Below are 27,603 nucleotides of genomic sequence, written 5' to 3' on the forward strand. Positions count from 1 at the left end.
TATTTAGTTTATAAGCACTTACTTTTAAGTCGATTAAGTAGAACTCTTTTATAAGTTTAATTTTGGTAATGTTTTCCAGAGGTAGAGACATCTCATATATATAATGTACACACATACATATAAACAGACAAAATCAGCGATCTCACAGCTTCACTTTAAAAAGTTAGTTAAGGGGGCCTCCCTGGTGGCGCAGTGGTTGAGAATCTGCCTGCCAGTGCAGGGCACACGGGTTCGAGCCCTGGTCTGGGAAGATCCCACATGCCACGGAGCAACTAGGCCCGTGAGCCACAATCACTGAGCCTGCGCGTCTGGAGCCTGTGCTCCGCAACAAGAGAGGCCGCGATAGTGAGAGGCCCGCGCACCGCGATGAAGAGTGGCCCCCGCTTGCCGCAACTGGAGAAAGCCCTCGCGCAGAAACGAGGACCCAACACAGCCATAAATTAATTAATTAATTAATTAATTGAAAGGTTAGTTAAGAATCAGGTATTAAAATATAAACTTACTAGTTTATAAATAACAGTTGGAATAAGTTAAATTTGCTGAGATGAGTAGGGCTTCACTATTTGTGGAAAAGGCTTTTAAGATTTGTATTTGTCCTTGATAAACTGTTAAGGAGGCTATGAATTAGATTTTGGGTGAGGGAGCCTTTCCAGAGACTTGAGCTTAAAAAGTCCTACCTCCCCCACCCCGTGGCCTTTTTCTTCTAGGTTTCAGGTTTTACCAGACTGAGCTAATTTGACTCACTTTCAAGTCACTGTGGGCTGTATTTACATTTCTAATTTGTAGAGATTTACAGGACAAAGACAGTTGCTTTTAATTCTCTGAAGAACTGGTCTTCTGCCAAAATTATATTAAAGATTGATTTGCCCAACTATATTTTATTTAATTTGCTTTTTTTTAATATCAGAAGATTTCCAACCAAACTGAAAATTGAGTTCTATGTTCTAGAACTTTATGGTTCAATTTTTCATGCCTTCAAAGGCTGGCGTAAGGCATTTAACAAAGACCCTCTTTCTGATTGCATAGGTTAGACCCAGAGCAAAATCTTTATTCTTCTTATTAGCCCCTGAATATTAGCTCCCAGTCTTGTACCATATTGAGGAAAGAAGATGGATATTTCTAGAGTTTATGGAATATTCCAATTAGGAAATGCTGGTATGCCAAACAGTTCACAATTTTACTTGCTGCTTGTTGGTTTTCACTAGAGTTTAAGGTACTTAAGTGTTCCTTTTACTGTGTGGGTTCAGGTAACCCTACTGGTTTCTGTTAGTATGTTTAATTAATATTGTCTGAAGGGCAGATTTATATGCCCTGTCCTGTACTTCCAGGCAGGGGACGCATTCCCCAGTGAAACATGTCTATCTCACAATATAATTAGGCAAAAGAGATGTAACCATCTTATATAAAATCTATTTAAATATACCAAATTTTATAAACTTTATCTCAGTTCTGTCAACTTTTGTACCTTTAACTTTAGTTTGTATTAGGGCACTATCAACATACCTTTGTCTTGTAAGGAGTCCAGAAACTTTTCTTTTTATCCCAACCATTTAATCTTTTTATATAAAAGGCTTTGGGATTCCCAATGAGATGTTGAGGCAAAGGACTCAGGCCCCTTTGTTGATTTTTTTTAACTTGATTAATTGGCCCAAGCAATTGTTGGTCAGTTATCTCAGTGCAATTTTTTCAGACTTTTTTTTACCCCAGACTTGTTTGGAGCCCTTTAATGTTGGGGACCAATAGGGGGGGTTCCTTTGACCCATCCAATCTTAGGTAGTGTTGTATCAGAACCTTTTGTTTTAATCCCATTAACATCCATTTTAAAATAACCATGTAAAAATTTATCCATTTGGGACGAGGCCCTTTAAAATTTCTACCTTTTTGTGAAGAAGTCTCTAGACTTTTTCTTCAGTTTTTTTCTTACTTCCCTGTTAATCAACCTAATTAACATGAATTATCCTAGTGTTTTTATTAGCATCTGTAAGACCCATGAAGGGAAAGCAGAGTGCACAAATAAAGCTTCCCAAGCCATGTTTTCTTTTCGTTTGGGTTAAATTAAAGGAGTTCTCAGGTTAGCCATTTTATCTTTTTCTACCTTCTGATTTGATTTTTTCATAGGTACCAATAGAACAGCTGTTTATAATGAGAGCTCTAAAAATTTACCAGTTTAGAAGTTTCTCAAATTTAAAAGATCCATCATCTGGCCATTAACGAGATATATCTTAATAGGGACTCAAACCAATAAAATGCAAGAGGCATGCCCACATGACAGTGTGAAGCAAGCCACCTAAACAAAATCCAGAAAATTTACTCCCCACAATAGTAAAAGACCTTCGTTGTACAGGCTGATACAAGGAAGGTTAAGATGGCAGAAAGCCCCCTGAAAGTTGGCACAGTCAGACAAAAGATTGCTCAGAATCCCAGTCTGTTCAATGGGCTGCGAAATGTACACCATATGTGTACTTTATGGATGGCAGAGACCAAGTTCTCAGAACACACACACACACACACACTCACACACAGTGCTGAAGAAGATGGGGTAGAACATTTACCTCTCAAAGACACGGAAAGATAAATGCAGGTTCCCACTAAAAGGACTTTTTCTTTACGGTCAGAATTCTGAAAATATGTTTTATCAAGCTGGATTTCTCTAACTTAACTGCATATGCAATAAAAGAGCCCCCATCTTAGTCATTTTCAGGGCAAGATTTCCTTTAATCCCCAATTAAAGTACTTGTAAGTGTAAGTTTTGCATGTACATAAACCTGGTGATTTGTCACTCCTTTTGTTTTGAAAGTTTTGTTCCCTGTTCTGAGGTCAGTTTGTTGAGATAAAGTAGGTAGTGACAATCCTGTGGTGGGCCAGGGTGCTGTTTGTGAGCTTAACTCCTCTAGGTTTTACCCTGGAGCTGTTTTAGCTCTCTTACGTGTCTCAGTTTTTCCCGGCAGTATCCTGAGACCACTGTTGGTGCTCAGATCATGGAGTGACCAACTCTTATGCATATCCCCCGCAGAGCCAATTTTTAATTAAAGTGAGTGGGTTTCCCTGTAGGGGCAGCCGCATATTATGAGGGCTTGCCTCCACCACTCCCACAAGCGTCTTAGTTGCCTGAGAAAGCCATTGCCACCTGGGAGGAGATGTTCCTTTTACGGAGCAGAAAGCTCTCATGAGATACCTCACTTTTATTACAATAAACTGTTAAAGTAGCCAATTCAAGGAAAAATGACAAGCCAGTCTTCTACCTAATAATGCACTCCAACCTTACTCAGTGTCTTTCAGCTGAGCAGAGTCTTCCCAGTGTCTTTCAACGGAGGATAACCAACTCAGTGTCTAAACTAAGCAAAAGTCTTCCCAGTGTCTTTCAGCTGGGGTTAACCTGCTCAGTGTCTAAACTAATCAAAAGTCTTCCCAGTGTCTTTCAGCTGAGGTTAACCTGCTCAGTGTCTAAACTGAGCAAAAATCTCCCCAGTATCTTTCAACTGAGGGTGAACCAGGTACCTCTTCTTGAAACAAAGTTTCAAAGATAACCTGCTCCTCCAAAGAGGAGACTTAGGAGATTCGAGAACCAGGAGATAAACTGGAGATTAAATAAAACGTAGGAGATTCGAGAACCAAAAGAGACTCACCCAAATTTGTCTGGACTCTCCGAGGAGGCAGACAGGCCCAAGTGGCCTCAGCTGGTACCAAGGCTCCGGATCCTCATATAGTTCAGGCAAAGGAGAGAAGTCTGCTCTGGGTCCCTTTGTTAGTCGCCGAAACAGTCGACTGAAAAAAAATTGCACAACCTAAAAGTTGAGAATTATGTTTTATTCGGCAGACTTACTGAGACCTTAAGCCCGGGAAACAGCCTCTCAGATAGCTTTGAGGGACTGTTTTGAAGAGGTAAGGGAGGAGCCAGGATATATAGGAGTTTTTGCAGACAAACAAAAACTAGGTAGTCAGAACATCAAAAGATTACAGTTAATTAAAGAAAACCAGACACCTCAAGTTAATGAATTTAACACTTTTCCATGTATCGGAAGATGCAAGCGTCTGGGCTTATTGAAATTGTTCCTTTGATATGCACCTTAACTGCCCTGTTTTTCTCCGTATCCCCTCAGAGTATACCATTGGGGGTGGCTGCAGAGGCTGATAGCTTGATGGCAGGCAGCCTGTTTATCTTGATCCTGAGCTCCCCTCAGGATGCACCATCAGGGGTGGCTTCAGTGGCTGATGGCTGCAGCACTCTTTGCTCACTGATACGGCAGGTGACATGACATCCTTAGTCCACAGAGGGAAAGTACATACTGATGAAGAAAATATTTTGAAGCATTTTAAGGAGATAAAAATGCATTGTCAATATTTATTTTGTATTTGTTTCTTTACATTCTATAATCTTGAGATTATCAAAATTATATTTCTCTTATGTGAAGGTTGATATTGTTGACCCAGCTTTACCAAAGTACAGAACTAGAAAAAATTTGCTGAGAAAAGTTTTATCATTTTAGGAAATAAATTTAATAGCAAGTTTTCATTTAATGCAACAATAAAGAAAGCTTTCAAAAGAGTTTCCATCGTAACACTTGAGAATATCTCTGTAATGTAAATGGTTTTGGTAGTTCTACAAAGATAATTATGTATGAGATGATAGGGAGAATATTAAGTTTATAAATAAAATCTACAGAATTGGAATTAAAGCCAATAACAGAGTTCTAGATTGTCTAGACACATTAAAGATTCTTCATAAATCTTAGGTTATTTTTGTCCAAATACTCGTATGTCCTATAACACCTTGTAGTTAGTTTATTCATCATATTGTGAAATGCATCTTATTTAGAGGGGTTTTTTCCCCTCTGGAAAGCTAAATATTATAATCACTGATTCTCCTTATGGTTCTTGGCCCCTTGGAAGAGTTAACAGTTGGTCATAACTATTTACCTCATTTTAAAACTCATTTTGTATTAACTAAGAGAGAGATATATATGTGTATGTGGGTATATATATATATACACACACACATAATCTTTTCAGATACAAGTCTAATTGAATATACTGTCTTTGAATCTGTATCAAGCTGAAAAATGTTTGAAAACTTCTTTAAAAATAACCATATTTTGAATAAAAATATGTGCCGAGAAAAAACTAGTTTTCTTTTTGAATTGGAAAATGGAGCTTATGCTTTCTTTGAGGAAATTTGTACTCAGAAGTTTAAGATAATTATGATTATATTTTTGGTTTGTTTTGGAAATATATTGTACTATTCTGAGGCAGATTGATAGTTTTATTACAGAAATAGGTTGTTAGGAATGGATTCATGGTCATTTCTTGACAGTTTTTCATTTTTGCACAGGAACTGTGCAGGCGGGGGTGGGAGGAGAACAAATCATCACTTCTTGCCATGTTCCCCTCTCAATCAAAATAACTCTTCCTTAAGGGGAATCTGCCTACATTGTTGGTGGGAATGTAAATTGGTGCAGCCACTATGGAAAACAATATGGAGGTTCCTCAGAAACTAAAAATAGAGTTGCCATATGATCCAGCAATCCCACTCCTGGGCATATATCCGAACAAAATTATAATTTAAAAAGATACATACACCCCTTTGTTCATAGCAGCACTATTCACAATAGTCAAGACATGGAAACCTAAATGTCCATCAACAGATAAATGAATAAAGTGTGGTATGTATATTGATACAATGGGATGCTGCTCAGTCATTAAAAAAAAAAACAAAAACAAAATAGTGAACAAAATAATGCCATTTGCAACAACATGGATGGAACTAGAGATTATCATACTAAGTGAAGTAAATCAGACAGAGAAAGACAAATATCATATGGTATCACTTATATGTGGAATCTAAAATATGACATAAGTGAACCTATCTATGAAACAGAAACAGACTCACAGACATAGAGAACAGACTTATGGTCTGACTTGTGGTCTGGGGAGGGATGGAATAGGAGTTTGGAGTTAGATGCAAACTATTATATATGGAATGGATGAACAACAAGGTCTTACTGTATAGCACAGGGAACTATATTCAATATCTTGTGATAAACCATAATGGAAAAGAATATAAAAAAGTTTATATATATGTATAACTGAATCACTTTGCTGTGCAGCAGAAATTAACACATTGTAAATCAGCTATACTTCAATTTTTTTTAAAAACTTATCCCTTTATCTAATTTTATGCAAAAGAGATTATTCAAATATTGCATTAAAAAGCAAAGAGGAATTCTTTACTGAAGAAAAAAGTCTTCTATTACTATTTGAAAAATGTTGCTCTCAAACATAAATTGTCATAGTGCAGAAGATGTGATTAGTGTTAGGTCTTTGAGAATCATGTTTTTATTAGAGAATATAAAAGACTAAAAGACTAAAAGACTTTTAATGAAATGATATGAAACCACAGAGTAGAGGTGCCAGTATACTAAGCAATAAAATAATCTGCTCTGAATATATTTTTCATCTTGTTTAATTAAGGTTATTTGAAGATACATACTCATTTTCTGATACTGATAATTCCTTTTGGTTTCTTTTTCTAATTCTGGCATAACATGAAATAAAATTATAAACCGATCATTAGAAACTTAAAATGGCATATCAGTTGACAGTGATCATAACATTTAAATTTGTAATTATCAAGTAATTTCTGTGTTTTTTCATCCAGTGGAGCATGTTGAAGGATGAAAAGAGACAGGCTTCATTTCATGAAATTAACATTTATTGTGCATTACGTAAGTCATAGTGCTAAATACTGAGAACATAGTTCCTGTACACATGGAACTTAAAATTTGTGTGCCAGTTTTTAAGAATTAATAAACTTCTTTTATCCTGTTTTTTTCTAGCCTAATTCTGGTGAACTGGATCCTTTATATGTAGTGGAAGTACTTCTGCGCTGTAGCAAAGAGAGCTTGAAAAATTCAGCTACTGAGGCTGCAAAACCAGCTAAGTCTGATGAGAAAGGAGAGATGCAGGTTTGTACTTTATTTCTCATTTTCAGATTTCACATATTTTGTACATTATTTATAATCACTAGCTTTCCTGAATGTGATTAGAATGAACATACTGTCATGATTTCCTAATTGGAAGTTTTCAAGGTATGTGAAAGCCATCTAACACCAGTAGGATGATTAATCTCCTTATCAGATTATGGCAAGGTAATTAGTGACAAAGTGAAAGATAAAGAGAATTTAATAATTTAAATTTTCACATGAAGCTGGAATTTACCTGAGCTAAAAAAGATGTTTTATCATTATTTTGCGATTGTATCATTTTACACTTTATTCCATCCATATTGTTTATTACATTCCTGTGAAAATAATGATTGAAAATAATGAGCCAGTGTTTTGATAATGAAAAAGTTCTACCTAAGTTTCCTTAAAATCGTTTAATTTACATGTGCTTTTAATTAAATGCAAAACATTCAGCTTGCCACATGAGATACACATATTACTTAAATGTCTCCTATTTTATTTCATTTTAAAATAATTAATATAGAATAATTGTAGGTAAGCCTTACTGTGGAGAGTCCAAGTATCTATTTGAAGAGTAATATCATACTGAAATTTTGTTATTTTTAAACACTGCTTTAAGTATATGGTGTATTGGCTAGGTCTTTTAGGAAATGTCATTGTAATGATACTTGTCATAACAGGCTTTGGTTTGTGGAAAGTAAAATCTGCCACTGTAGCATCATCGGCTGCTGCTTTGCATCAGTGAAATGAATGTGAGATTCAAAGCTGACAGTATTTAAAAAGACTGTTTATTATTAAACATTTTTAAATAATGATTTAAAAGTCTAGTTATTTATAATTCTGAATACCAGCTAGCCTTTGATCTTTGTTCCTCACTCTTCTAATTTGCTCTCCTCCAGAATTCCACCACCATTGAAACTTACATGATTTACTTTTCCCTAACATTTATTTTGTCAACTGACTGCCTAACTAAAATTAGGCTAAAATTCCCACAATTTGGCATATAGTCATTGTGGCCAAAGGAATCTTTGAAGTTGGAATGGCAAATATGTGGCATGCATCGCAACATTCTCCTTCTCTCATGGCAGATATTAATAATAAGTCATGGGCCCCTTTTAGACTCAAAGCTTATTAGACTCTTGCTGAGAAAATGATCTAATGAGTAATTCATTGGAGTTAGTATTTTAGGTGAAACCTGTTTGTTGTCTGCTGTGTTCTAGGCCCAAATTTTATTAAGCATGAGCATCTGTGCCTGTTTTACTTAAAGATACTGAGAAGCTTTGCAGTACTTAATAATATGATTTTGTTGAGTTCAATAGACAGTCTCTACAGGGAAGTCTTCACTGTACCCTGGGCAAAACTGAGTGTCTCTCCTCTGCTGAATAACATTTTTTTATTCAGTTTATTTCAGCATATGCTGCTAAGGAAATTAAGGTGGGGATGTGTAAGCATGAATTATATATGTAGTCTCTGACTTAAAGGGGTTTAGAACTATGGAGGGAGCATTTTTTGCTCAGAGAGGTGACCATCAAAGATAACGTGTGTGTAAAGTCTTATAAAAGAAGTAATGAGACTTAGGCAAATTTGTAGGAATATTAGAACTTTTTTCAGACAAAAATTGCATTCCCAGCTGTGGAAGCAACATGTGCAGAGTACAAAACATCCCTCTTTAAAAATAACTCCAAGACGAAATTGGGTCATTTGTAGAGACTTGGATGGATCTGGAGACTGTCATACAGAGTGAAGTAAGTCAGAAAGAGAAAAACAAATATCGTATATTAACGCATATATGTGGAACCTAGAAAAATGGTACAGATGAACCAGTTTGCAGGGCAGAAAATGAGACACAGATGTAGAGAACAAACGTATGGACACCAAGCAGGGAAAGCGGTGGGGTGGTGGGGATGGTGGTGTGATGAATTGGGTGATTGGGATTGACATGTATACACTGATGTGTATAAAATTGATGACTAATAAGAAAAAAAAAAAGCAAGTAACTAAAAAAAAAATAGTAAATTTTTATATTGATTACATGTTGAAATGGTAATATTTTTAATATATTGGTTAAATAATATATTTTTAAAAATTAAAAAAAAAACCTCCAAGTTGTTTTGTCTATATGGTTGAATGACAAAGGCATAGAATAAAACAGGGAGGAGAACTATACCTTAAGAAATGGGATATGTATATAATATTATTTGCTTTTGCAAATTAATATTTTGAGTAGGAATCCTGGACACAGGGAAATAACGCCACAGGCAGTTTATAAGGAAATCTCACCTCTCAACTGCCATGATTGTGTAGCACTATTGAGGGTAGGTTTGAACCCAATTTCCTTTACATGAGATATGAGGAGGAAGTGGAATTTCCATAGTTATCTTTCCCTCCTCTAACTTTGAGTGTGTGTAATGTCAAATTTAGCTTTTGATCAGCCTCTGTATAAGACTACTTTCTAAAGTGACTTTTTCTTTTACCTGTGAAATAAATCTTGAATTTATTTTTCCAGAAAAACAAAATGGCTTAGAATATAGCTAGCTTTGGATAACAGTTGATTAGTAGAGGTTAACACTTCCGACAATGTATTCTAAAAATTGCTCTTGTCACTGTGGCTTTGCCAGCTTCAAGTGTTTCTGACCACTGCCCCTTATCACAGCCATTTCATAAGAGTTAAATGAGACTCAGTGTCAGGAAATAAAGACCATGATTACAAAGTCTAGAATATTGATTTCTGTTTTGTTTCTCTAGGCAAAGAATCCTCTAGAATCATTCAGCATTAGATTAAAACATCTATAAAAGGACATAGAATAGAAGGTTACAGATCACAACTATACACTTAGGCTATCTAAAAACTACTTGAGAGTCAAATGCCCTTTAATAGTGGTGATAGAATGAGATTTAGCAGTTTTTTCACTTTAGAAGTTTGCATCAAAAGTGTACTATTACAAATTGAAATCAGATTTTTTTATTTTAAATAAACTTTGAACATATTTAAAATAGCTGATTTAAACTCTATTAAGTGCAGTAGCTGGACTTCCTCAGTGACAGTTTCTGTTGACTGCTCTTTTTCCCTGTATATGGACCATATTTTGTTGTTTCTTTACATATTTTGTAATTTTTTTTTAAATTGCACATTTTATATAATATAACATGGCAACTTTGGAAATTAAATCTAAGTTTCTTTATGTTGCTATTTGTTGTAGTTTGTTTGCTTGCTTGTTTGTTTTGTAGACTTTTCTGAATAAATTCTGTTAATTAAGTCTCTATTTTTTGTTGTGCATGGCCACTGAAGTCCCTGCTTAGTTAGCTTAGTGGTCAGCTAATAATTAGACAAAACCTTTCTTAAATGCCCATAACCATTAAGTCCACCAGTCTCTGCTTAGGGACTCTGCATGCATATTGTAGCATGCCTTTAACACTTAGCCAGAGAGTTGACAGCACTACCTTAGCCTTCACTTCCTGTGTGTTCAGTCTTAAGGACACCCAGAGGTGAGAGTTTAGGGCCTTCTCTTTTTTTTTGGAGTGTGAACACAGCCCTACATATGCATGAGGCCTTCTACGTTTCTAGTTTTCTAGGAGCGCCTTTCACATCTCCCTATGGTCATCTTACTCTCCATCTTTTCTTTTCTTTTCTTTTCTTTTCTTTTCTTTTCTTTTTTTTAAGCTTTTTGGTTAACCTGTTATTTGTCCTGTTATCCACCACCTCAGAAAGTCATGATGTTAAACAATTGCCTCTTACTATTTTTAACAGATGCCCCTAGGGAAAAGGTTGTTTGCACTGGGCAAGCCCTGGGTCAGGTCAAATAATGACCTTCTTGTGAATGAATGAAGTCTTCTAGGGGACCACCAAACAGGTGAAATACTGACAGTTCTCTGGGAATGGCCTATTGAAGTCATTTCAACCCTGTTCTGTCCCTTCCGGTGGCTGCCAGACTCATTTTCAGTGATTGCAGGCTCTTGGTTTTCAAGACTACTGTGGAGCTGAGTGGGAGAGGGAGTAGAGTAAGTTAAAACATCCCAAAGCATCCAGTTCTTTGGTTTTGGGGTTTTTTTAATTAAACGCTCCTTGGATTGGTACAAGCCTTTGTTTAATTTCCAGAGTTCTGAAGAAGTTGATTTTGACAATTGCCAGTATTCTCAACGCTTTTATGGAGAAGAGGATTTTTGGAGGTCTTTGCTCCACCATTTTCACTGGCATTCTTCTGGATAAACTTAGAGAAAGCATCTATTACATTCAATAGATTATTACATTAGTCAGCTTTTAAATTAGATCAAGACACAAATTTAATTTTTGAAAATCTAAAATTTAATAAAAATCACACTGGTTTGAATAACTTTGTCTGCCTTGACTTGATTAAAATTCAGTTGGTTCAAAAAACATCATTCTGATTTAGATGAAAAATTCAAAAATCATATTGTGTTTTAGCTAATAGTCTTAATTGAAGAGATGACATTGGTTGAAATTTACTTAGAGTGTATTGACTTAAAGAATGTATTGACTTAAAATGTACTGACTTCTGATATTATTTACCTTATCATTTGCTTATCTTAAAAGGGGAAATTGATTTATGACAAACTTGCAAAGAAAAAGGTCTAAGAATAAAAATACTCCCTACTGTTGGCATTCTCACGCTTTTCTAATAATTGCCCTCATGATTATTTGGATTTATATAGACCGATGTTGCATCATGATGAGCCTGAATTCTAAGTTCTTTTATAAAGGTTATTAGGTTTAGAAAGTTGAATCAACTGCACAGTGCAAATATTATAGCATGTTTTTAAATCCTTGTGAGTGTAGAGATTTATAATTTCATGGCAACTATTCATTTGGTTTTTAAACATTTAAGTTCTTATTTACAGAACTTAAGTCTTAGGATCTCCCTTTCTTGTACTTAAGGAGACATTTGTAGGAGGGCCTTTATAGTTTCTTTCTTGTCATTAGTGTGAGACTTAGTTGACCATTTCTTGGATGGAACTTATTATGGGAAGCAGCATTAGAAATTGGGCAGTTTCTGTCTTCCTTCTGAATCAAGTCTTCACAGATAGTGTTTATTCTGTTTTCAAGGAAATACTTCTGCATAATGCAGCTTGTGCATAATTCAACTGCAAGTGTGTAAACCATACACTTCTTCTCTAAAGTCAAGTGAATTATTTTTAATTTTTCTGCCATTTTGGATTGTGTACATGTACCTCAGTACAGAAACATTGTGTATTTCTCCCTCTGGATGTTGGCTACCTGGTACATCATTGACAGTTTTTCATGTCCTGAGTCTTCTCTTTCCAGCCAGCCCATGTATCTAGGATTTGTATGGATCACAAACCGGCAGCTCAAAAGCCAATTCAGTCCACATAATGTCTTCTTTAAAAGTGAATTTGACAGTTTGAGAATAAAAATAATGATAGTAAAAGATTATAATCAGATGAAAATAAAATAAGAACCCACAAGCTTATATACTCAGAATAGATACTGTAGAAGGAAAGGAGATGTTAGAAGAGTCAATGTTAGACAACTACCATAAGTAATATTTGACTCAGGCAAGAATAATCCATGGATGCTAAAACTAGTGAGTTGAAAGTTTAATGAAGGGCTTCTCTGATGGCACAGTGGTTAAGAATCCGCCTGCCATTGCAGGGACATGGGTTTGAGCCCTGGTCCGGGAAGATCACACATGCTGCAGAGCAACTAAGCCCATGAGCCACAACTACTGAGCCTGCGCTCTAGAGCCCGCGAGCCACAACTACTGAGCCCACGTGCCACAACTACTGAAACCTGCACGCCTAGAGCCCATGCTCTACAACAAGAGAAGCCACCACAATGAGAAGCCCATGCGCCGCAACAAGAGAAAGCCCACACGCAGCAACGAAGACCCAATGTGGCCATTAATTAATTAATTTTAAAAATGTAAAAAAAAAAAGAAAGTTTAGTGAAGAATGGGGTATTTACAAAGTCTATAAAGAATCTCCCTATAAATTTCTTATAAATTTTTTTAATATAAATTTATTTATTTATTTATATTATTTTTGGCTGCGTTGGGTCTTTGGTGCTGTGCGTGCGGGTTTCTCTAGTTGCGGCGAGCCGGGGCTACTCTTTGTTGCGGTGTGTGGGCTTCTCATTGTGGTGACTTCTCTTGTTGTGGAGCACAGGCTCTAGGCGCGCAGGCTTCAGTAGTTGTGGCACATGGGCTCAGTAGTTGTGGCTTGCGGGCTCTAGAGCTCAGGCTCAGTAGTTGTGGCACATGGGCTTAGCTGCTCCGTAGCACGTGGGATCTTCCCAGGCCAAGGCTCAAACCGGTGTCCCTTGCATTGGCAGGCAGATTCTTAACCACTGCGCCACCAGGGAAGCCCCAGTTTCTTATAAATTTATCTCCCTATAAATTTATTGTGAAAGGGAAAGTAGTAACTTATAGTAGAAAATGCTAGCAGATGTTACTTTAATCAAGTAATCAAAGTTACTGTCACCAATCCAGTAATGTTGACCAATGGACTGAGACCAAAAAAAAAACAAAAAAAATCACTTGTGCCAAAAATACATAACCTGAATCTGATGATTCTTCATGATTACACAAACCTAAACTGAGAATCATTCTACAAAATAACTAGCCTATAGTATTCAAAAATGTCAGTGTCCTGAGAGTCACAGAAGAACTGAGAAACTGTTCCAGATTAAAGAAGAACAAAGCAATATTACAGCTAGGTTCAATGCATGATCCTAGTTTGGCTCCATAGAGTGGTGGGGGAGAAGGGAGGGCAAAAGACATTATTGGGAAAGTAGATGAAATTTTAATATGGACTGTCGATTAGATAATATCAGTGTATCTACATTAATTTCCCTCTTTTAATACTTGTACTGTGGTTGTATGGGTGTGTATGTTTGTGTATATGTATATACATAAATATAGAGAGAGAGAATGTTGTAGCACATGGGGCAAAATACAAATAATTGGTGAATCTGAATAAAGGTGTATGGGAGCTCTTTATCTTATTCTTGCAATTTTTCTGTAAATTTGAAATTATATGAAATGTTAATACCATAAAAGAACAAAAAAAGGTGGAGAGTATTCTAGATTAAAGAAGACTAAGAGACCTGACAACTAAATGTAATAAATGATCCTTGGCTGAATCCTGAAACCAAAAGTAGTAGTAGTAGTATCCTGGCTCCGAACGTAGTAGTGGTGGTGGTGGTGGTGTTGGTAGTCGTGGTAGTAGTGGTAGTAGTCTATAAAGGACATTATTGGATCAGTTGGGGAAATTTTAATATGGACTATATATTAGATGATGTATTATTGTTAAATTTTTATGATCTCATAATATTGTGGCTATGCAGGAGAAGGTGCTTGTTCTTAAAAGATACATGTTTAATTGGGTCCCATTGGTTTATTTTTGCTTTTATTTCTTTTGTCTTGGGAGACTGATCTAAAAAAAATATTGCCACAATTTATGTCAAAATGTTTTGCCTTTGTTCTCTTCTAGGAGTTTTATGGTGTCATGTCTTATATTCAAGTCTTTAAACCATTTTGAGTTTATTTTTGTATATGGTGTAAGGAGTGTTGTTATTTCATTGATTTAATTGCAGTCATCCAGCTTTCCCAACACCACTTGCTGAAGAAACTGTCTTTTCTCTATTGTATATTCTTGCCTCCTTTGACATAAATTAATTGACCATAGGTGTGTTGGTTTATTTCTGGGCTCTCTGTTCTGTTCCATTGTTTATCCTCATTTTTTAAATGGGGAGACTGAAGCTTAAAAACTCTAGGTGACTTGATCAATGTCACACAACTAACTGAAGACTGAATTCAAACCCAGGCAGTCTTGACTCCAGAACCCACATTCAGCCACTATACCATTTTGTTTAGTAAAACACAGTGAATATATTTGTTATCAGCAAGTGAATGACAGTTGTTTTTCCAGTGGTGATCAGTGTAAAGGTAAGGAGACCAATAAGCTGACAAAGTTGGATCTGTGAAAATGTTAACCTCTCCTCAGTTTATAGAGTCTGAATTTAAAGGGAGCAAATTTAAAGAAAGCAAATGGTATTTTTCATGGTGAGGGAAGGGTATTCTTATCAGGAGAAAGCATGGAAGAAAGTTTGAAGATATGTTTTCTTCAAGATTATGTCTAATGGAGTATACTGTTTTCTCTGCTTGAAATACCTCTTTTCAGCTCTTCATTCTGGCCCATCCAGAGATTACATGAGTCTTACGTGGCCAACTAAACCTAAATAGACCTAAATAGGAGTCTTTCCTTCCTCTGTAGTGCTATAGTACCTTTAGGTATTCAAAAAGTAGCAAGTACTGAGGGTGCAAAAATGAATAAAATATGGATTCTGTGTTAAGGGAATCACTTATTTTTATGTACCATTTGTTTGCCTGTTACTTAAAGGTTTGAATTTGTTTTTACTTTTTAAATATAGTTTCTACTAAGATATAAGCTTCCACAGTGATTACTGTCTACTTATTATACCTGTCACATATTGTAAATGCAGTTTCCTTTTAAGAATTCAAGCTAAATTTAAGAAATGGCAGAATTTGAAAACGTTCAATTTTAATTGTAACATATATATATAACTTTTCTGTTGGTAGGTTGTTCCAGTTTTGGTGCATCTCCTGTCTGCTATCAGCAGTGTTAGGCTTTACATTCCTAAAGACCTACGACCACTGGACAATAGACAGAGTGTTTTAAAATCAATACAGGTATACACGTTAATTTTATAAATTAAATATAAATTTTATGTAAATATAAATAGGGTTTATAACAAGGCAGCTGATTTGCTTTTAAATATATTGCTTTCTTTCAGAAAACCTATAAACACTACCAATAGTGGCAGTCATTTTTAACAAAGATAGTGGCAGCAGATCTATATGTAGACTGTCCTCTCTTTGAATCTAGCAACAAAGTCAGGCTAAAGGAGGGCTCACAGAGGAAAACATGGCCACTATTGTATGTTAAATATGTTTTGCTTTATTCGTTATGAATGAAAATAACTATAGGGTGTATTTAAAGTTTTATGTATAAAATCATGTGCCAGGACTTTTAACTACTTTATAGTATAGTTAATACATGGATGAAATAGTTTTATTTTCAATAGGAAAAAATAAGATTTTATAGAAAATTTTATTTTCCAGTAGGAAAATAAAAAGGCACTTTGTTAGTTGGTTTAATTGGTTAATCAATAAATATTTGAAAAGGATTTACTATGTAGTGAAGGCTATGTACTAAAATCTGAGAAAGCAGGATGCTTTCAGTGTACAGTAGGAATTTTTAAGCTGTGGTCCATGGGTGGACTTCTTGAAATGAATAATTCTCTTGACAGTTTTATAAAAAGTTTTTGTGGGTAACTCCCCCCCTCCTTTTTTTTATTTCTAACTGGCCAAATCCTATCTTACCTTTAAGCCCTATCCAAGACCCTGAAAGTCTCCCAGTGGGATACCAGCCTATAGTGACCTATCTCTTCCCTGAACTCACATGTTCATTATATTTAATAGTCAAATCATGTTACAAAAAGTTTGGTGATGGGGATCTGGACCCTTTGAAAGTTTATACCTTTCAGCTCAGTAGTGCCCTCCCTAGGAATCAGCCCCAAAGAAGTAATCAGAATATTGAAAACATTTACACTTGAGATGTTCAATACAGGATTATTTATAATGGCAAGAAGTTACAACAACCTAAATACACAATGATGGGCTTTATCAGTAAATTGTGCTGCATCCAGAACTATTAAACTTTAAATATTAGAATTATTAATAAATTATAATACATGTTTGTACATAGAAAAAACATAAAAGGAAGTATTTAGTTTAGTCTTAACTAATTTTGTATGTAAGATGAAAAATGAATTTTAAATATTTTGTTTCAGGAAGTTCAGAAACGTTTTCCTGATGGTGTTCCCTTATTAGATCCTATTGATGACATGGGCATTCAAGATCAAGGACTGAAAAAAGTCATCCAGAAAGTAGAGGCTTTTGAGCATCGAATGTATTCTCATCCACTTCACAATGATCCAAATTTGGAAACTGTGTATACACTTTGTGAAAAAAAAGCACAGGTATGGCAGAAACTCTTTTATCATAGAATTCTAAGTATTTCACTATATAAGTGAGTATATATTTTTCATTTTCTTTTCCTATTGGTTTCATCAGCTAAAGCAGGAAAATGTCTAGCTATCTTTTAAGTAAACTATCAACTCTTACCAGTAAAAAAAAGTTGATCACTTTAATTGAGATGCCATTCACATAGCATAGCCTCCCCCCGCTTTTAATGCATACAATTCAGTGGTTTTTAGTATATTCACAGATATCTGCAACTATAACCACTGTCTAATTCCAGAACATTCTCATCACCCCAAAAAGAAGCCTCATACCAATTAGCAGTCACTCCCCCTTTCCCTACCCTCCAGCCACTGGCAACTACAAATCTCCTTTCTGCCTCTATGGATTTGCCTATTCTGGAGATTTCATATTAAAAGAATCATACAATATGTGGCCTCTGTGTTTGCCTTCTTCCACTTAGCTAATATCTTCCAAGATTCATCCATGATGTAGCATGAATTTGTATTTTATTCTTTTTTATGGCCGAAAAATATTCCATTGTATATATATACCACATTCTGTTTAACCACTCATCAGTTGATGAACATTTGGAGTTTTTCCACTTTTTGGCTATTATGAATAATGCTGCTATGAACATTTATGTACACATTTTTGTGTGGACATATCTTTTCATTTCCCCTGGGTGGAATTGGCGTAGAAATGCAGGTCAGTGAGTAACTCTGTGTTTAACTGTATGTTTAACTTTTTGAGAAACTGCCAAACTGTGTTCCAAAGTGGCTGCACCATTTTACCTTCTCACCAGCAATATATTAAAGTTCCAGTTTCTCCACATCTTCACCAATATTTGTTTCGTCTGTATTTTTAATTATAGCCATCCTAGTGGTATGAAGTAGTAGTTCACCTTTTTAGGCTAACTAGCTATATTCTCTAACCAGTAAAAGCATTCTTACAGCCATTCTGAATAATGAATTTAGAAAAAGCTTTTTGAAATGAACACATTTCTTTCCACTGTCCACTTCTCTTCAATAGAATCTTTTGTATCTACAAATGTCACTTCCTCCTTGAAGTTTATAACTCCTTGCTATTACGCTTTTTCAGCTTTTATCACATGCTGCTTTTATCATGTTTGTCTTCTTGTCTCACAAACTAGATTTTAACCTCCTTAGGCTCAGGTGTTTCATTTTAGCTTATTTGTACTCTTCCATATTTCCCATAATGATCTATTTTTATAAAGTAGATGCCTAGTATTTATTGAATAAATAATATAAGTAGAAACTTCTTGGCTTAATAGAGTAATGTGTTCAGTTCATAGTTTTGCAGCACTGCCCCTTTCTAGCTTTTTGTGTGCTAACATGATGTGGCCCTGTGCCATGTTGGGCACAGCAGGTGTGTTCTCAGTGAACATGTAGTGCACCATGCTGTGGCCCACCATGAAGGTTTCTTCTCAAGATGAGGAAGCTGAGACACAAAAAGCTTGAGTGCACTCAGTTGTCATCCTGGCCTCATCTATCACCGGGACCATTGCAGCAGCTCCCCTGCCTGCTTCCAGTTACTCCGTACCTGACCACCAGAATCATCCTTAACAGTTTCAACACAGGAGCAGAAAGACTTGAGTTTGGTTGAGTGGTGACTGGAAAGTATCCACGGAGAAGGTGGTTTGAAGCCACAGAGAAAGGCATTATCTGAGCCACTCAAATATAACAAAAAGGCCCTAGTGTCTGGTTGAAAGACTGGCTAAATAAACTTGTTATGAAGACTGCAATACATGGAAAAACTGCTTATGCAGGAACATTAAATTTAAAAAGTAGGACCTGAAATCATTGTGGACTATGATTACAATTTAGCAAAAGTAAAAATGCACACCAGAAAAGACTGAAAGGAAAACCTTAAGTGGTTGTGTTTGGGCAGTGAGATTATAGTAGGTAATCCTACTCCCACCCACCCCCCATTGTCTGTAATGTGCTTATATTGCATTTCTTAATGAAAGAAAACTACAAAGAGTTAACAAATTAGGGGGAAAAAACAAGTTTGTTTTTTTTTTAAATGACCTCCTGACCTCCTAGCGACTGCAGGATAAATTTGACATTCCTTAGCCCTGCCTAGGAAGCCTTCAAAATCTGACCCCTCAACTGTCAACATTTTAAGTGCTCATACCCTCTGTCTGATTCAGCTTTCCCAACTTCTCGGACTGAAACTACAAAGTGAGGCAGTACAAGGATGTTCTTGTAGCATTGTTTGAAAAAGCAAATGAATGTAAACAACCTCAGTGTTCATCAGTAGAAAATTAGATACATGAATTATGCATATCCACACAATGGGTATCAACATGGCCATTAAAAAAAATGAGGTAAATTTTTTTTTTTTTTAATTTACTTATTTTTGGCTGTGTTGGATCTTCATTTCTGTGCGAGGGCTTTCTCTAGTTGCGGCGAGTGGGGGCCACTCTTCATCACAGTGCGCGGGCCTCTCACTATCTCCGCCTCTCTTGTTGCGGAGCACAGGCTCCAGACACGCAGGCTCAGTAGTTGTGGCTCACGGGCCCAGTTGCTCCGCAGCATGTGGGATCTTCCCAGACCAGGGCTCGAACCCGTGTGCCCTGCATTGGCAGGTAGATTCTCAACCACTGCGCCACCAGAGAAGCCCAAGGTAAATTTATATGTACTTTTTGGAAAAGAAATCCTAATTGTATTGAGTGGAAAAGGAAGCTGACCTCACTTCTGTGGGAAGAGCCCCTGTACCTGTGTATTTATTCATTTACAGACATGGATATCTGTGTTCTTTTAAAGTATGTAGAAAAAGATCTAGAACAGCATTATCCAGTAGAAATATAATACAAGCCACTTAATGTAATTTTAAATTCTGTAGTAGCCCCTTTAAAAAAATAGTGAAAAGAAACAGGTGAAATTAATTTTAATAAGATTTTTATTTAGCTCAGTATGTCCAAAATATATTTCAACATGTAATCAGTATAAAAATTACTATGGTAAAAATTTTAAATAGTAGACTGTCTTCTACCAACCTAAAGCTTTATATGCCTCTGGGTACTTAGCACAGTCTTCTATGCTAATACAGGTGCATCTTCAATTAAAGGAATTTTAGAAGACAAATTTTTTTTTTCTGATAGGCCTGATAAATCATGCTAGGTAGTATAGAGTTGTCTAACATATAAAGCATTTCTTCTTATCCTCCTAGCATTATGACAATATATCTGTTCATAGCAATGTAAATAATTGCTAGGAGTTTAGTCTGATAGCCTGGGTTTGAATCCCATCTTTTATCACTCACTAGCTCTGTGATCTTGACCAGTATCTTGATCTTGGTAATCTCTGTCTGCCTCAGTTTTCTCATCTGTAAAATGCACATTTAATATTAGTTACCTACTTTATATGATTGCTGTAAGAATTAAAAGAATGTAAAGCACTTGAAGAAACAGGATTTATAGTTAGCTGTCAACAAATATCAGTTACTGACCACCATCATTGCCTTCAACATTTCTGCTCCTCAGTTGAAGCTTAATAAATCATCTGCAAAATTCCAAAGTCTTTTGAATTTCTACTTCTCAATCCCTAAACTTTTCTGTCCGTGTTTTTCTGAACTTCAAGCCTCCACTTCAGGATCACAGTGTTTTCTTGCTCTTGTACTGTCATCCTCTGTCACAGTTGAAAAGTATGCAATATTTACTGATTAATGGAATTTTAAAACTCATCTACCCTATAGGATGACCTCAAAATAACATTTTCCTTTTAGGCATTCATCTCTGTCTGTAGAATAAAGACCTATTCTCTTTGCTAAATCCATTTCCAGCTTAGGCAGATTTGTTATACAATTTGAGGGCAAAGAGAAGCAACACTTCTCAGGGCATCATCGTAAGGGAAATATAAGTAGTTGAGAGATAAGATTCATATACTCTCATCTTTCTTTCCTTATTCTCTGAGTTACCCCCTCATTCCCTAAGGATGAAAAGCTGGAGTTGGTGTCATTGCTACCTCAGATACATCATTCCTCTTGTGTAATATCCTGGGACAGTAAGAAACTCCTGTGTTCTCCTCCATGTCCCCCGGCCCCAATATAATATTTTTTGTTTCATTTCATGACTAAACACCATTTCATTTTGTTTACCTTATTACTGAACTTCTTTTGTACTTTTATATGCCTTAGATTGCAATAGACATTAAATCCGCAAAGCGAGAACTAAAGAAAGCAAGAACTGTCCTACAAATGGATGAGCTCAAATGTCGCAAACGTGTTTTAAGGAGGTTGGGATTTGCTACGTCTTCTGATGTCATAGAGATGAAAGGACGAGTGGCTTGTGAAATAAGCAGGTAAAACCTGGTTCTAGAAAACTGATTCTAAAATGGGATACTGTTTTTAAAATGAGGGCTATTAATCTTTTGGAAAAGGAGCTATATTAAAAATATAAAGTTGTACAGTGCCTTCCATATTAAAATACAGGTTCTGATCATGAAGTTGAGAAATTAGAAAGGGAGAATAAAAATCTTTTGAATCCTACTAATTAACACAGACACCATTAGTACTTTTGTATGTTTCCTTTTTCTTTATTTTAATGCATTGTGGACTTTTTACATAATTGTAACCTTAGTATATATATGGTTTTTGTATACTTTTAATTATTTTTACAATTATGAACATTTTCCCCCCCTGAAACTTAATCTAATAATCATTATCCTTTTTTATGTAAAGTTTTGGTCTAACAGTAGGGTATTAGAGTATAGCATATTATAGGCCACAGCTTGAAATCAGATATAAACTTTTGTAAATTGGGTATAAGCTGTTGTCTATTTTGGTAATCTTTTACCAGATTACGAATGACCTTAAAACTAAATGAGTTAAAACAGAAGTCATTTCATTCTCTCTGATTGTTTCTATGGGTCCAAAATGCTGGAAGGGCTCTTTAAGATGTTCTGGCTCAGGGTCCCACTTGACTGCCATCATCTTGAAGATACTTATTTTGCCATAGTCATGACCATTATTCTCGATGAGTCCATAAAAGACATCTTGAAACAGTTTTTATGTTCTCACCAAGGCCCTAATGGATGGGGCCAGAGAATTACAAGCCTTGTAGATGGTTTTGTATATTCCTGATGAAGACTTATTCATATTGTTCTTATTGATCATCTGGTTCAGATATGAATTCAGATATCGGCAGGGGCCAAGATTCTGTGGCAAACAGGACAGTTCTAGGCCACCAGAAGGGGGCAGCGACTACCCAGCCCCAATTAATTATTACAGAATAATGTGATATCAGAGTATTCAACTTAGAAAAGTCAAAAATCCAGATTTTTTTTTTTTTGGTGAAATCTCTTGATTTTTAAATGTTCACAGACTAATTCAAAATTATTTTTTTAAGTCCCTGTACAAGCGAAATAAAACGTTTCTTCATGTTAGATTTGGCCTACAGGCTTGTAGTTTTCCTTTAAGCTGTGATAAAATTAAGCTTTCCTACTTTGTACTTAAAGAAACCTAGGCACTATAAGGCTAATCATTTACCCAGGATTAAATTTAGACTGTAACACCAATCTACTGATTTGAATGCCAAAATTAATGTTATTGGAATTTTTTCTTTGTGATGTTATGTAGTATTGATATTTAATAGTTAATATAGAAATTAATTTCTGTTAGATATCTACAGCTAGTTTTAGTCTTAGAAGAAAGAATATTTAGAGAGATAGTGATAACAATATCGCATATCGAAGTACGTTACCTTTCCCCCAAAATTTGCCTTTCCCTCTGGTCTGTCTTGCTGAATAAGACCCAGCCACTAAAGGCAAAAACTGGGGAGTCGTCCTAGATTCCTCCTCTTCCTTCTAGCTCTCTTCTCACATCTTCATGATTGTTTTCTCCTACCTCTGTGCTGTTTTAACTATTCCCACTGACTAAGGTGCATCCTGTTAATAAGTCTCTACAACCCATCCTTTATACCCTTGCTTTCAGAATAGTCTTTCCAAACCATAAATCCTACCATGTCATTGTTTGGTAAAAGTCTCTCAGTGATTCTGTATTGCTTTCAGAATAAATTCCATAATTTAGTGTATTCTTGACTTTCCCTTTCTATCCTGTCTCTTGCCACATTTCACACATGGTGTTTCTTTTATTTAACATGACCTTTTCCTTGCTCCCTGTTCCTGCATAATTTTTTTTTAAGATCTTCTGAAACTTGCTTTGAGTTTCTTCAGTTTGATTTTAGGCTCCTCAACTTTTTTTTGCATAATTGCCTATATAAAACTCTATTAAATTGCTGTCCTGTGATTATTATCTTTCTTATCTGCCTCCCGCATTAGACTATAGAAGTAGTCTCGCCTTATTTGTATTTTTGTCCTTTTGTCTTGACTTAACTCTCAGTTTACCATTAGGAACCCATGTTTAGTTTTTGACTTTATTTTTGAGTAGTTATTACTGTTTATAAACATTGATAGTTCATGACTTTATTCTTTTTTAGAAATCTTATGAAAAATAGGAAATTTGCCCTTTTTTCCTTTTCTTTTTTTTTTTTTTTTTTAAAGAGTAACACCCTTATAGTTACTGGATGGATCCATTAAACCCTTTTATAAATGTAAGATACTCTATGGAACCTTGATTATAGAATTCTAGAGACACCATCACTGTAGTCTTTTTTCAGCTTTCGTTGAACACAGTTGAGAATTCAGAATTTTTCATTTGTCATCCACATGGCAAAGAGAAAAATAACAGAAAACGATGTTTTTGCAATTATTACGCAAATCAGAAAATTAACACAAAGAGACTCGAGGCAAAGTGATGATGGTGAAATTGATCATATAAGCAAAATCTCAGACCCTAGGTAAATTCTCACACTCAAGAGTCAGTGAGTGAATAATATATTTCTAAGAACAAGAAGAAAAATTTAAGATTTTTATAACTTTACTCTCCTTTCTGGTCAACATAAAGGACTTAGTTATGTAATGTTTTGTGATAAGAACTTGGGCCATCCCATTTTGCTAAAACGGACTTGTGACTTTATCTTTCATCTTTTGTATTTGTGGCTAAATTTTCCTTGATACAATTCTTAGTTGGTCAAATACTGAAGATAGTTGTAAATACAAGGAAATTGATAAAAAAACAGATGACGAAGAGATGAAAATAATTCTAATCTTTATAATATAAATCTATTATTTTTATAATATAAACATAAAAATAAACAAATGGGACCTAATTAAACTTTAAAAAGCTTTTGAACAGCAAAGGAAACCATAAGCAAAATGAAAAGACAACCCACAGAATGGGAGAAGATATTTGCAAACAGTTCCACCAACAAGGGATTAATCCCCAAAATACACAAACAGCTCAATAACAAAAAAAACAAACAACCCAGTCAAATGGGCAGAAGATCTAAATAGACTTTTCTCCAAAGAATACATACAGATGGCCAAAAAGCACATCAATAGATGCTCAACATCACTAATTATTAGAGGAATGCAAATCAAAAGTACAATGAGGTATAACCTCTCACTGGCCAGAATGGCCATCGTCAAAAAGTCTACAAACAAATTCTGGAGAGGGTGTAGAAAAAAGCGAACCCTCCTACACTGTTGCTGGGAATGTAAATTGGTACAGCCACTATGGAGAACAGTATGGAAGTTCCTTAAACTAAAGATAGAGGGACTTCCCTGGTGGTCCAGTGGTAAAGAATCTGCCTTACAATGCAGGGGACGTGGGTTCAATCCTGGTCAGAGAACTAAGATCCCACATGCCGCGGGGCAACTAAGCCCAAGGGCCACAACTGCTGAGCTTGCACACCTCAACTAGAGAGCCTGCGTGCTGCAAACTACAGAGCCCATGTGGTCTGGAACCCGCGCGCCCCAACTACAGAGCCCACGCGCCCTGGAGCATGCACGACACAACTAGAGGGAGAAAACCCGCACACCACAACTAGAGAGAAGCCCACACGCCGCAACGAAGACCCGATGCAGCCAAAAATAAATAAAATAAATAATAAAATAAATCTCAAAAAAAAAAAAACTAAAAATAGAGCTACCATATGATTCAGCAGTCTCACTCCTGGGCATATATCATACTCCGAAAAGATACAGGCACCCCAGTGTTCATTGCAGCACTATTTACAATAGCCAAGACATGGAATCAGCCTAAATGTCCATCTACAAATGAATGGATAAAGAAGATAAGGTACATATATACAATGGAATATTACTCAGCCATAAAAAAAGAATGAAATAATGCCATTTGCAGCAACATGGATGGACCTAGAGATTATCATACTAAGTGAACTAAGACAGAGGAGGACAAATACCATATGATATCTCTTACACCACATGGAATCTAAAAAACGATACAAATGAACTTATTTACAAAACTGAAACAGACTCACAGACTTTGAAAACAAACATATGGTTACCAAAGGGGAAAGGTGGGCTGGGGGGTAAGGGCAGATATATTAGGAGGTTGGGATTAACATACAGACACTACTATATATAAAATAGATAATCAACAAGGACCTACTGTATAACACAGGGAACTCTACTCAATACTCTGTAATAACCTATATGTGAAAAGAATCTGAAAAAGAATAGATATATGTATTGATATATGTATAACTAAATTACTTTGCTGCACACTTGAAACTAACACAATGTTGTAAATCAACGATACTCCAATATAAAATAAAAAATTTTTTTAAATCTGAATGTGAAAATGTACAATTATGGAGCAAAGAAGATGGCCTTTCTCTCTTCAGTGAAATTATGACTTGTCATAGTCTTTTAAAATACTGTATTTAGATGATGCAAAAGAAGAACCAAAAGTAAGGGTAAGCTAGAACCTAAAAGAGATGTATTTAAAATCTGGAGTCAGTAATATGTTTTGACAATGCAAGTGTAAGAAGAAACAGAAAAGGATAAGCTAGTACCTATTATAGATATGTTTGAAATCTGAAATTGTATTTACTAGATGGATATACTCCAGATTCATAGATAACAGTCTTGATGAGCAGCAATTTATAACATTCTCAACACTAGGAAACTGTGAATAAAATGTGTATCTGCTATGGGTACATTCTAATTAAGATTTCTATAAAGTTGTTTTTCATTGTCTATTTTTTAAATTATTTGTAAAATAATTGAATTGAGTTGAAAACCATTTAAAAGGTCCTTGGACCTAGGTAATAAATGCTAATGACTAATTTTTCTGGTATTCTGAGAGTTAAGAAATGATTCTTTATTTCAATGAATATCTGCATTTTGGTATTTGCTAGAATGGGCTCTTTATAGGAAACACCCATTTCACGTTTATTATTCATATATTGGTAAATATAAAGACCTGCCATTTCCTTAGTTAAAAATCTTTGTCACTCCTCACTGACTAGTCCTCATGTTCAAATAACATATTTTATTTAAAACTATATCTTAAGGATGTGTGAGTACATGTGTGTGTTTTTATATTCTGACATTTGGAGTTTACTCCCTATTTTTTGTTTGTTTGTTTGTTCATGGTGGTATAGTGCTGATGAGCTCCTTCTAACTGAGATGATGTTTAATGGCCTTTTCAATGACCTATCTGCAGAACAGGCAACGGCACTACTAAGCTGCTTTGTGTTTCAAGAGAATGTGAGTTAATAGATTTAGCACATCTTATTTGTTAATTTACATGTCTTATAATTTAATATTACGGGTATTTTAATTTTTAAAATATGCCTGCATATTTATATATTATAGGTAATGTTATTAGAAATCAATGTAACTATAACCCAAATTTAGTAAGAGAGAAGTAATTAAATGTATATTATCAGAAAAGAAAGTAAACTAGAATTTTATTTATAGACAATCATCATTAATCAGATTCCAAGTTAAAAATTTGTTCTATAACCCAATGCATTATTTGAAGGTCTAGCTTATTAGTGAGACAGTCTAGAAGGAAAAAGAAAAGGTAAAATTAGGCAAAACTAGTAAAAATGAAAAGGGAGTGAGGTTGAATTAATATTCCTCCTCTCAATTTTGGAGAATAACTGTGAGGCAGCTGATTGTACTAGAGGCTGAAGTCTTAGTTTTCATTGGCAGGATTTGAGATAATGGCCATACGATTCTCATCACTGGCTTGGCAGTAATTTTTTCATGTGAGTAGTTAGTTGACTTTCACCAGCTCTTAAGAAATCAAAAAATGAAATGCCGGATGGACCAGAAGGACACTAATCATCGTTTACTTTATTGCAAAAGCCGGTATGATTTATTTTAAAAAGTAAAATGCATGTTTCACATTTCAAATTCAAAACTTTATTCATTGTGTATAAAATTGACAAAATAAGAGTAAGACAGGCACATTTACCTTCTAAAAATAATGTTGCTATTATATAAATTTTTAGAGAACCTTTTACCATATACACTTAGTTTAACTTTTAAAAAAGTAAATTGTGTAAGACAAATTTGTTTTGCAGTTCTGCTGTCGATCTGTTTATCCATTAACTATTTCCTTATTTATTAATCAGATCAAATACATAACTTCTTGGAGGAGGTAGGTATTTTCTCTCAGCTCTCTGATTACAGATCAGAATTACAACTTCAGTGGCAATGATTACAAATAGGACAGTGACCCAAAAATGATTTATGCTCTCG

At 35.3% G+C, this 27,603-nt stretch overlaps 1 protein-coding gene across 2 annotated transcripts in view; it reads left to right on the forward strand.

The window, feature by feature from the left end:
• Positions 1 to 27,603, forward strand: part of MTREX (Mtr4 exosome RNA helicase) — a 135,429-nt gene that overhangs the window by 91,404 nt on the left and 16,422 nt on the right. For both annotated transcript variants that reach the window (XM_057540028.1, XM_057540027.1), the window contains exons 19-23: positions 6,834 to 6,962; positions 15,539 to 15,649; positions 16,813 to 17,001; positions 21,164 to 21,327; positions 26,496 to 26,601. In XM_057540028.1, coding sequence (XP_057396011.1) covers positions 6,834 to 6,962; positions 15,539 to 15,649; positions 16,813 to 17,001; positions 21,164 to 21,327; positions 26,496 to 26,601 — 699 coding nt within the window. The remainder of the gene's footprint in view (positions 1 to 6,833; positions 6,963 to 15,538; positions 15,650 to 16,812; positions 17,002 to 21,163; positions 21,328 to 26,495; positions 26,602 to 27,603) is intronic.

The sequence above is a fragment of the Balaenoptera acutorostrata genome, chromosome 2 (genome assembly GCF_949987535.1).
Source record: "Balaenoptera acutorostrata chromosome 2, mBalAcu1.1, whole genome shotgun sequence".
Lineage (NCBI taxonomy): Eukaryota > Metazoa > Chordata > Mammalia > Artiodactyla > Balaenopteridae > Balaenoptera > Balaenoptera acutorostrata.